This window comes from Myxocyprinus asiaticus, chromosome 8, assembly GCF_019703515.2.
Source record: "Myxocyprinus asiaticus isolate MX2 ecotype Aquarium Trade chromosome 8, UBuf_Myxa_2, whole genome shotgun sequence".
NCBI lineage: Eukaryota > Metazoa > Chordata > Actinopteri > Cypriniformes > Catostomidae > Myxocyprinus > Myxocyprinus asiaticus.
The window spans coordinates 28,132,528-28,144,780 of record NC_059351.1 but is presented as its reverse complement, the minus strand read 5'-3'; the positions used below and the strand labels follow the sequence as shown (position 1 = coordinate 28,144,780).

Here is a 12,253-nt window from a genome sequence, read left to right as displayed (position 1 = left end):
TGATACATTAACAGCAGCCACATGGTCACAGCACACTGAGACAGCACCAGGCTTCTTTATGGGTATTAAAAACCTATACATTACACAAAAATATCTCTTATTACCGTTCTCGCTCACATCACGTCTCGGACTCGCTGGTTTGCAGCAGCTGCTTCTTGAGTGTGTCGTTGCTTTCGGCCAATGACAAAAACAGAAAAACACTACACATTTCTGGTGCTGTTTTGTGATTGGTTGGGCAGTCTACAGCCCACCCTCAATGTTTGCAACACACAGCCCGCCCCCATATTGCTTTTAACCAATGCACAAATTGGAAAAGTATATATATATATTTTATTTAAAACTGTTTTCCCAAATGTTTGATTGGGTGGGCAAGACTCACGTTTGGGTGGGCTCAGCCCACCCATGCCCATGTCTACATCAGGCCCCGCAAGTCATGGTTTAAAATTATTAAACTAAGTAAGTGTTAAGGGTCAGTGTTTAAACAAAGATTTTGTAAGAACTGTAAGATTAATGACTAATGTCTTTGAAGTTCATCATGGATTATCTGCAGTAGTTCACATAGATGCATTGTCCTTGTTAGTTGGCTGATGAAGGGTTTTGTTGGCAATGAATTGATAGTCTATGTATTCCATTATAAGAGTGTAGTCCATCATTAGACCGAGGTGATGCAGGCAGAGATCAGTGAGGTGCATCGCAGTTCAACTGTCCGGTAATTTCGGTGAGGTCTATCCTAAGTCCAAGGTTCAGGCAATGGCATATGATGTATCCCATGTCTTATGGTTGGAGTTGACATCAGTTCATCCTCTGAAGTCCACCGTAATAGACAGAAGTGATGTTTGGCTGGCACCGGCTGCATCTAGTCATCATCACTCAGAGACACGTAGCAGTGGAGTCCAACATGAAGCAGGATTGGAGCTGGATCCAGCCGGTTCTGGTGACCTCAGGATAGGAGTCCAGAGGTTGAGACAGGGATACAAACAGAATAATATTAGCATTGATGCCACTGAATTTATTGCAGAGTTATAGATCATGATCAATGTTTCTGGTTCCAGCAGACATAACTGAAGCAGCCTAATTGTGAGTTGAAGGATAAATTAGGTGTATGCCTGGCTAAATAGATGAGTCTTTAGTCTAGACTAAACTGAGTGAATGTGTCTGCATCTCGAACAGTGTTAGGGAGACTATTCCATAGTTTAGGAGCCAAATATGAAAAGGATCTACCTCCTTTTGTGGATTTTGATATTCTAGGAAGTATTAACAGGCCAGAATTTTGCGATCATAATGAACGTGATGGAATATAGCATGGTAGAAGGTCACTTACGTACTGCGGAGCTAGGCCATTCAAAGCTTTGTACGTAGTTAACAGAATTTTAAAATTAATACGAAATTTAACAGGTAGCCAATGTAACGATGATAAAATGCAGCTAATATGATCATATTTCTTGGTTCTAATTAGCACTCTGGCTGCTGCATTTTGAACTAATTGAAGTTTATTTATTGATTTTTGTGGGACATCCTCCCAGTAATGCATTACAATAAGCTAGTCTTGAGGTCATGAATGCATGCATTAGTTTTTCGGCATCAGCAACAGAGAGCATGTGTCATAATTTAGCAATATTTCTTAGGTGGAAGAATGCTGTTCTACAAACATTGGTAATTTGATTTTTTTAAAGGACAGTTTGGTATCAATTATAACACGTAAGTTTTAAAGACGATGTAACAGTACATCCATCGAGAGTCAAATTATATTTTAGTGGCTTGTTTAACCCTACACTCTGCTAATTTGGAGAATTCTGAAATTTCGTCAGGTTTTGAAGAAATATAAAGTTGGGTATCGTCGGCATAACAGTGGAAACTTATTCCACGACTCCTGATAATATCTCCCAGGGGAAGCATATACAAGGAGAAAAGCAGAGGCCCTAAAACTGATCCCTGTGGCACTCCATACTTAACTTTTGTTTGGTTTGACAATTCCTTATTTACATAGACAAAGTGGTAGTGGTCTGCTAAACAGGACCAAAACCATGCTACTGCAAGTCCACTAATGCCAACATAATTCTCAACCTATTCAAGAGAATGTCGTGATCTATTGTGTCGAAGGCAGCACTAAGATCTAAAAGCACTAGAAGTGAAATGCAGCTGTGATCAGATGATAAGAGCAAGTCATTTGTAACTCTGATATGTGCAGTCTCTGTACTGTGGCGGGGCCTAAATCCTGACTGAAATTGTTCATATATACTATTTCTCTGTAGAAATTAACATAGTTGGGAGGACACTACCTTTTCTAGTATTTTCGACATAAACGGGATATTTGAAATCGGTCAATAATTAGCCAGTTCTCCAGGATCAAGCTGTGGCTTCTTAATAAGTGGTTTGATAACTGCCATTTTAAAGTTTCTTGGGACATGTCCTAAGGATAGCGAGGAGTTCATAATATTAAGAAGAGGTTCTGAGAATACCTCTTTAAAGAGCTTAGTTGGTATTGGATCTAACACACATGTTGTGGCTTTTGATGTTTCAATAAAAAGCCACACAATCAAAAGCCTATGACAGCAAAGGATTGAAGTTGCATGTTAGGAAAATTATGAGACACTGTTTTCTGAGGTACTGTGACAGATGATTGCATAATTCCAATTTTATTTCTGATTATTTCAATTTTATCAGTAAAGAAATTCATGAAGTCTTTACTCTTGTGCTGCAACGGAATATCTGGTTCAGTTGAGGCTTTATTCCTAAACAATTTAGCCACAGTAATGAATAAACACCTAGGATTGTTGTGGTTATTTTCTATGAGTTTGCTAAAATATGCTGACCTGGCAGCTTTTAGTGCCTGTCTGTAGATACAGACACTATCCTTTCATGCACCACGAAATACCTCTAATTTTGAATTCTTCCACTTGCGCTCCATTTTTCGAGCTGCTCTCTTGAGAGCATGAGTGTGATCATTGTACCATGGTGCGGGGCTTTTTTATTTAATTGAAGTGGGGCGACACTATCAAGAGTGCTAGAGAAGTCTGTATTTATATTTTCTGTTATTTCATCAAGTTCTTCTAGACTTTGGGGCTTACTGAGTGTATGAGATAGATCTGGAAGATTATTAGTGAAGCTATCTTTAGTGGCCAAAAGAATAGCTCTACCTGAATGATAGCGTGGTGTAGATTGAGTAACATTAGCTGATTGCAGCACACAAGAGACTAGGTAATGAGCTGAGATGTCATCGCTCTGCAGAAGAATTTCTATAGTATCAACATAAACTCCATATGACAGAATTAAGTCTAGCATATGATTATGGTGATGAGTTTGTCCTTTAACATTTTGTCTGACTCCAAGAGAGTTGAGAGTATCGATAAATGCTAATCCCAATGTGTCATTTTTATAATCTATATGAATGTTGAATTCACCAACAATCAAAGCTCTATCTACAGTAACTACAAGATCTGATAAAATAATTCGCAAATTCACCAAGGAAATCAGAATAAGGCCCGGGTGATCTATATACTGTAGCAAGGGCAAAAGATGACAGAGTTTTTTATTTGTATCTGACAGTGTCACATTAAGCATTATTAATTCAAAAGACTTAAACTTATATCCTGTCCTCTGAGTAACACCAAATACTTCACTGTAAATTGTAGCAACACCTCCTCCTCGACCCTTCAGATGAGGCTCATGTTTATAATAATAACCTGGGAGAGTAGATACATTTAAACTAATATATTCATCCGGTTTAAGCCAGATTTTGGTCAAACAGAGTGCATCCAAACTATGATCTGTAATAATTGTATTTACTATTAGTGCTTTGGTAGAAAGAGGTCTAATGTTTAGTAGCCCTACCTTCATATGATGTTTATCTTTAATTTTTTTGTTTTTTTCAAGTTTGACCTTAATCAAATTTTTTCTAAATGATTTTGTGAGAGTTTTGTGTTTTGTAGTTCGGCAAACAGACACAGTCTCTATATGATATCTAGGTGATACAGTCTCTATGTGTTGTAGTTTATGTGACCTGTGTGACGTCTCAAGGCACCTAGCAGACATTCGGATTAACCAGTTTGTCTGTTTCCTGACCTGGGCCCCAGTTAGTCAAATACTATGAGCCAAATTACTAGAGAGGAGAGCAGCACCTTCCCTGGAGGGATGGAGTCCGTCTCTCTTTAGCATGTCAGGTCTACCCCAAAAACTCCACCACTCAGACATCCAGCCATTCAGTGACACTAATCTACTATAAACCTCATCACCATGATGAGCAGGGAGGGGGCCAGAGCATATTACAGTGTGTGACATCATTTTTGCAAGTTCACACACCTCTTTAAAATTATCTTTAGTGATCTCCGACTGGCGAAGCCATACATCATTAGTGCCAACATGAATAACAATTTTAGAAAATCTACATTTAGCATTTGCCAGCACTTGCAAATTTGATTTGATGTCAGACACTCGAGCCCCAGAAATGCTTTTAACAATAGTGGCTTGAGTCTCTATTTCCACGTTCCTTACAATAGAATCACCAATTAATAGGGCTCTTCCAACATGATTCTCAGTGGGTGCATCACTGAGTGAGGAGAATTGACTGGAAACCCTAACAGGAATGGGAGAGTGGTGTCGCTTTGCTGAGCGAGTATGCTGCCGAGACGTCACCCAAACGCTCTGCTGTGGGGGCTCTTCAGCCGGAACCAAAGCGTGTGTGTTGCTTGTTGTATTACCCCCATCCAAAACAGTATCTACTGGCTTCTCTTTCTCACTGACCTCCACTAGTGTTCGGATGCGTGTCTCTAACTCATTAAACTTCTCCGTCAGCCTGACTAATTCCTTACATTTATCACATGTGAATCTTTCACTGCTGATGGAAGAAGCTATAGTAAACATGTGGCATGCAATGCAGGAAGAAATAACATGAGCGGATGACATGACTTACTGCAATTGTTTGTTGTTGTTGTTGGTTGTTCCTGAGTGGTGAGGGTTTGAGATCGATGTGAATCCCTCACACAATTGTTTGTTGTTATGGTTGTTCTTGATAAGCAGCGCTTTGAGATAGATGCAATAATCCATACAACTGCGCTGTAAAATGCACGCAGTTTAATCGCGATAAAAATAGAAAGTGGATGCACATGGAAAATGCATGCAGTTGAATCACGATAAGAGAATAATGCAGGGGAAAACCTGATGCGCACTAAAAAATGGCAGATGTTAAGGATTAAAAGCTGAAAACAGATAGATAAGTGATGCTAAAAAAAAATAGCAGGCTACAAACACAGACTCGAGCTAGGCGCCAGCAGCAACAGGTAAAATACACAGATGAAACAGTAGAAAAGCGGAAAAAACCGAAACACGTGGTAAAATGACCCATACAGCTGAAACTTCTTTGATACAGGTACTCCACTTAAATAATGGATAATTCTGCTTGAAATGTTGCATTTGTACTTAGATTAAATTTCAGCAGCATCTGGGAAAAACACTGCTCTTTCTTAGTCTTTTATGACTTTGTTTTACTTTCCTATCATGCAGTAAGACACTGACATAGTGATTGATGTATGTCTTCATGTAATCAGAGACCCTCCCCTCGAAATCCGAACACAAGTGGAGACGCATTTGAGACGCATGGTGTAAACAGCGATGTGTCTCACCTGACCACATGTGATCGGATTGCCCGGGACGCATATGAATTCTAGGTGTAAACGGAGTCAAAATGAGCATACTGAATTTTGAGCTCTCTCTACATGGAGTTTCCTCTGGGGGAAGAATCATTTGAAGCCTTGTTTCACTCACCTTGATGTGTTGAAGGGCTTTGACCCACACAGACTGTTTCTCCTCTGGGCTGTAGCCGGGCATTGACAGGATGTTATGGATGTAGATGAAGAGCTCCTCCTGGAGAGAGAGAGAAATATTTAGCATGACGATAAGTAGAGGTGATAGGAAAGAGTGAAAAGGAAGGGATTAAGGAGTACCTTTCTCAAAGGGTCTTTCAGGTAGCAGTCGACGATTTTGTCATAAAGGTGATTTTTGTCAAACATAAACTCGCAGATTTGATAACTAAAAGAGAAAATAAAAATAAAAAAAAATACTAATTAACAGTAATAACAACAAACAGATCTGATTTTCTGTATAACGATCAGTTCTTCAATGTCTTCACCATGAAGGAATCAAGGGTTAGGGTTAGGTTAGTGTTAGCCTAACCCTAACCGTGCAGTCATTAGCTCAATCATTGATTTTACCGTAACATTTGTGACTTGGTACCTGGTAAGATAGACCTTTTTTTCTGGTAACTGTCATTTGATATGCTCTGAATCTCACAAAAACACATTGTCAGGACACATTTAAACCCAATATATACATTAAAAAAAGCTTTTTTACCTAAAAAAAAGTTTGCATTGTGACCTCATTATCATGACAATTAAGCACCCCCCTAATTGTCATTATCGCAACGCTTGTTTCATAGTTATGTCGTAACGTGACTTAATGTTGTGTTTATACATGTTGCGTTGTTCTTTCTTTGCTCTATCTGTGTTGTTCTCTCCCTCTCTCTATCTGTTGTCTCTCCACCTTTTACAGGATTGGATCAGAATGGACTGACCTCCACCTGTGATCTGTGTGGCAGGGAAAGAGACAGGAGTATAAAAGAGACTACTAATCCTACAGGGGGTGCTGATGGTTGATTGTCAATCTCATTTCCTTTTAGTACATTTGTGTAAATATTGTAAATAGCCAATTCACCTGTAGGGTGTGGGTGCCTTTTTCTTTTGTATATATCCCTTTTCTTATGTTTAGTATTAGTCAGAGTATACAAGTATTTGTTGTATTTTATTTACTTTTTCTTTGTTGGTTTATTTGCTGTTTGTCAGGAGTTCATTTGGGCTTTGGTTTTGTTGTTTTGGCTTATGCTCACTCCTGAAGTTGTTGTTTCCACTGTGGTGTATTTCAAATAAAAAGCTGCAAAAAGATATTCATTCTGGGTTCCAGTTTTATGTTGCAGCCTCACCCTAAACGTGGCCATAACACAGTGCACAGAAAAGCAGTGCGTACGTGAAACTTTAGCGTAACTACAGCTGCAGGTTAGTGATGAGTGTTACACACTGGCTACAATTTTTCTGCGTGACAGAGCTACTGTTGTGAAATCTAATTTACATGAGGTGAGGGATCACATTATATGCAAATGGTGATTAATCTAAATGGAAGGGAACACAAACCCCAAAGTGTAGCTATAAACTGCTTAAATCATCTGGATTCATTAAGCTTTAATGAACAGAAAGTGTGTTTGTGTACCTGTCACGGCATGTGGAACTTGCATTAAGCCCAACAAAAGTCTCGTTTCATACAAGTGAGTAGTTCACTCCAGTATTTTACATTGCTTTATAAAAGGATATAATGTAAAAGATAGTGTTAAATAGGTTTGTACTGCAATTTCACCGTATTTTCACAGAGTTCAGTACTCAACACAGAGACAAAAAAGCTCAGCACCGAAACTCGTCTCACTGTCACATGTGGCATGATCCTGCGATGCAACAACACAACGTGCAGCTCATGCACGCAATGTAAATAACCTATTAATATGGGCGCTGAAAAAATATGTGCTGCTTGTGCACTGCTTTTGTGAGCAGTGTGAAAGAGGCCTAATGCATCCTGACATTTTACTTGTATTTAATTTGTAATTCCTATTAATCTTAAAGGTGTTCTAATTCTCATTACTGTAAACAAATTATTTCAATATTATATCTCATTATAGTAATGGACATGAGAAAAATAACTGTAAACTAATTCAGTTGCATTTTAGAGAGTTGATTTCTTATAGAATCTTAAAAAATGAAAATGTGAGAAAATCACATTAATTCACCACATTTATAAAGGGTTTTACAAGATCATTCTCCTCAAACCATATGTTTGAAGCCTAGAATTTATGATTTGTAAGCATCTAAGAAGGGCCAGTTGATGGTGCAGATGTTTGCTGTTCTTATCACTGGAAAAAAAACACATTGTACATTTTTGGTTTTGACTATGATGTCAAATAAAAGACTTCAGCCTATATGATAAAGCTACAGTTGATGTCAGAAGTTTACCTACACCAAATACATTTAAACTCCTGACATTTATTCATAGAAAACATTCCCTTAGGTCAGTTAGGATCACTATTTTAAGAATGTGAAATGTCAGAATAATAGTAGAGAAAATTATTTATTTCAGCTTTTATTTCTTTCATCACATTCCCAGTGGGTCAGAAGTTTACATACACTTTGTTAGTATTTGGCAGCATTGCCTTTAAATTGTTTAACTTGGGTCAAACGTTTTGGGTAGCCTTCCACAAGCTTCTCCCAATAAATTGCTGGAATTTTGGCCCATTCCTCCAGACAGAACTGGTGTAACTGAGTCAGGTTTGAAGGCCTCCTTGCTTGCACATGGTTTTTCATTTCTGCCCACAAATTTTCTATCGGATTGAGGTCAGGGCTTTGTGATGGCCACTCCAATACCTTGACTTTGTTGTCCTTAAGCCATTTTGCCACAACTTTGGAGGTATGCTTGGGGTTATTGTTCATTTGGAAGACCCATTTGAGACCGAGCTTTAACTTCCTGGCTGATGTCTTGATATGTTGCTTCAGTATATACACATAATTTTCCTTCCACATGATGCCATCTATTTTGTGAAGCGCACCAGTCCCTCCTGCAGCAAAGCACCCACATGCTTCACGGTTGGGATGGTGTTCTTCGGCTTGCAAGCCTCACCCTTTTTCCTCTAAACATGATGATTATAGCCAAACAGTTAAAAAAAAAATTCATCAGACCAGAGGACATTTCTCCAATAAGTAAGATCTTTGTCCCCATGTGCACTTGCAAACTGTAGTCTGGCTTTTTTATGGCAGTTTTGGAGCAGTTGCTTCTTCCTTGCTAAGCAGCCTTTCAGGTTATGTCGATATAGGACTCATTTTACTGTGGATATAGATACTTGTCTACCTGTTTCCTCCAGCATCTTCACAAGGTCCTTTGCTGTTGTTCTGGGATTGATTTGCACTTAACTACGTCCATCTCTAGGAGACAGTAAGGGTGCTTTCACCTGAGCTAGATTATGTTTAACACCTGTTTCTAATTCCAGTGAGCATGGGGAGAGCGGCATATAAGCAGCCATGCCACCAGCAGAGAGAGAGAGAGAGAGTCTGGCTCAAGGACGGCCACGGTGCTCCTGAAGCTGTTGCGTTCATTCTGTTGTATTTGTTAAGCTGATGTGTTTAAGTAACTACATGCCTGTAAAAGCTAATGTGTTTAAGTGACTACGTGCCTGTGAAGCTGATGAGTTTGTGAAGTTGAAAAGCACTGGAGTGGCCGATTAAAAGTCTTACCTGAGACTGGAAAAACCCGTTTCCCTGTGTTCTCCTTCCCTTCTGCTGTGAAGTTTGTTACACTGGTGCCGAAACCCGGGATCCTGAAGTACGCCCCATGGAGTCCTCGCAGTTGGCCGAGATCCTCAAGTCCCTCGCCGGCCTACACCAGACGCACCAACAATCCCTGCTTGAGCTTCATCAAGACCAAGACCACCAGTTCTTTGAGATCCTACGAGCTCAAGCAGAGGACCGGCATTCGATTCAGAGCCTTCTCAGCCAGGAGAGAGCCCCGGCTGTGACCCCGGACAACCACAGCCTCCTGCCCCCACCCACACTTCTGAAGATGGGGGTGGAAGATGACCTGGAAGCCTTCCTCGACTTGTTTGAGAGAACCACCAAGATCTGGAGCTGGCTGCGAGATCAGTGGGTGGCCCATCGTGGTGCACAACAACTGCCAGCGGCTAACCTCCTGGTCTACGAACACCTGAAGAAGTCCATCCTGCAGCGGGTTGGCCGTAGTCCAGAGCAGTACTGACAGCTCTTCCGGTCCATGAAGCTGGAGAAGACCGGCCGCCCGTTTGCTTTCACCCAACGGCTCCGAGACGCCTGCCGGAAATGGCTGCTGGCAGGGGATCGTAACGATGTGGGAGTTGTTGACCAGGTGGTGCTGGAGCAGCTAATCCATTGACTGCCAAGAGGAATGGCGGCGTGGGTCCAGTGCCACCGCCCGGCGTCGCTGGAGAAAGCTGTCTGACTGGCGGAGGACCATTTGACGGCATACCAGAGCCCTCCCACTCTCTCTCCCCCTCCCCTATGTTTTCCCCGATCTCTTCCCCCTCTCCTCTTCTCTCACCCTGCTCTCTCCCCAGAGCCCGTTCCTGCCCCGCGGAGGCGAGAAGTCCTGCCACTGAAGCCAGTTCCCCGTGCACAGGGTTTCCTGTTGCCCACAGCATCAACAGTGCCCCGCCGTTCTCCTCATCAGGTGGAGGTGTCCGCCAACGCAGGTGCGGGCGTGGCACCTGGGCCGGTCTGCTGGAGTTGCGGGGATCTGGGACACTTCCTAGATCAATGCCCTGTGATGGAGCTGGGAATGGTGGTCCGGATCCCCGACACTCTGCAGGCTGCCCCCTATTGGGCCGGAGCGTACCGGATACCGGTAAGAGTCAAGGGGTATACTCACCAAGCATTGGTGGACACGGGTTGTAATCAAACCACTATCCACCAACACTTGGTTCAACATGAGTTTTGGGCACAGCTAAAATGGTGAGGGTGAAGTGTGTGCATGGGGATATTCACAACTACCCGGTGGTGACCCTTGTGATTAAATTCCGGGGAACAAAACAGAGTGGAGGCCACGGTTAGTTCCCACCTCACCCATCCGCTGATTTTGGGGACTAATTGGCCTGAATTTAGAAATTTATTAAAGGGAATATGCGCGGATGGGTCCTGCACAAAAGCGATGAGATGTGAAATGTGCGATGCTCTGGCAGGGGAGGCGGAGCCAGGGCCGTCTACGTCTGCTCCATGTCAGGATGACTTGAGGGGGGGAGAGGCTGCAGCCCCTCCCGTCCTCAGGGGATTTCCCTTTGGAGCAGTCGCGAGACAAAACCCTCAAACACGCCTTTGACCAAGTGAGAGTGATCGAACGTCAACCACTCCAGCCGGGTGTCGCCCTTTCATATCCATATTTCGCAATTATAAACAAGTTGTTGTATAGAGTGACGCAGGATGCTCAAACAAAGGAAGATACAACCCCGCTCTTAATACCGCGGAACCGTCGGAAAATGGTGTTCCAGGCGGCTCATTATAATCCCATGGTTGGTCATCTAGGGGAAAGAAAAACACTGAACCGCCTAATAGCCCGTTTTTATTGGCCGGGCATTGGCGGTGATGTCCGCAGGTGGTGTGCGGCAAGCCGTGAATGCCAGCTAGTGAATCCACCGGCCACCCCAAAAGTGCCATTGTGCCCTCTTCTGCTGATCGAGGTCCCCTTCGAGAGAAGTGGAATGGACATCGTTGGGCCATTAGAGTGGTCAACATGCAGACATCGCTTTGTACTGGTCCTAGTGGACTATGCAACGTAATATCCGGAAACAGTGCCTCTGCGCAACATCTCAGCACGCAGTGTTGCGGAGGCACTCTTCAAAATCTCCCGGGTGGGGATTCTGAAAGAAATCCTCACCGATCAGGGCACAACTTTTATGTCATGGACACTACGCAAGCTTTACGAATTATTGGGCATTAAATCAATCCACACCAGAGTTTACCATCCACAAACAGATGGCCTGGAGGAGCAATTTAATAAAACCCTTAAAAACATGATTCGTAAGTTCGTGCACGAGGATGCTAGAAATTGGGACAAATGGCTCGATCCCCTGTTATTCGCAGTACGAGAGGTCTCGCAAGCCTCCACTGGGTTTTTCCCATTCGAGCTGCTGTATGGGCGGCGCCCATGTGGTATGCTTGATTTTATGCTTGGGAGGAAGGACCTTCAAACAGTAAGAATGAAATTCAATACGTCCTGGATCTTAGAGCAAATCTCCACACTCTGGGGCAACTAACACAGGAGAATTTGCTCCAAGCTCAAGAACGACAGAGCCGACTGTATGACAGGGGAACTCAGCTGCATGAATTTGCACCGGGAGATAAGGTACTCATATTACTTCCCATATCGAGCTTTAAATTGGCAAGGACCCTTTGAGGTCACACGACGAGTGGGGGATCTCGATTATGAGGTAAAGCGAACAGATAGAGGGGGCGCACGTCAAATATATCACCTCCTGAAATTGTGGAGGGAAGCGGTCCCTGTGACGTTGGCTACGGTAGTCCCGGAGAGGGCAGAGCTCGGGCCGGAGGCGAATACAAAACACAATCATTTCACCCCGGTCACTTGCGGAGACCACCTCTCACCGTATCAACTCGCAGAGGTTGCCAAGTTGCAAAGGAGTCTGCAG

General features: G+C 42.6%; 3 protein-coding genes across 3 annotated transcripts in view; all 3 read right to left on the bottom strand.

The window, feature by feature from the left end:
- The window catches only part of LOC127444745 (vacuolar protein sorting-associated protein 8 homolog), a 151,736-nt gene extending 145,850 nt beyond the window's left edge, over positions 1-5,886 (bottom strand). Inside the window, exon 1 of the mRNA XM_051704307.1 lies at positions 5,761-5,886. Coding sequence (XP_051560267.1) covers positions 5,761-5,886 — 126 coding nt within the window. The remainder of the gene's footprint in view (positions 1-5,760) is intronic.
- Positions 1-12,253, bottom strand: part of LOC127444918 (uncharacterized) — a 239,234-nt gene that overhangs the window by 187,056 nt on the left and 39,925 nt on the right. The gene's annotated exons all lie outside the window — the stretch shown is intronic.
- The window catches only part of LOC127444744 (vacuolar protein sorting-associated protein 8 homolog), an 84,208-nt gene continuing 76,981 nt past the window's right edge, over positions 5,027-12,253 (bottom strand). Inside the window, 3 exon segments of the mRNA XM_051704306.1 lie at positions 5,027-5,052; positions 5,761-5,859; positions 5,940-6,024. Coding sequence (XP_051560266.1) covers positions 5,998-6,024 — 27 coding nt within the window. The 3' untranslated portion in view covers positions 5,027-5,052; positions 5,761-5,859; positions 5,940-5,997.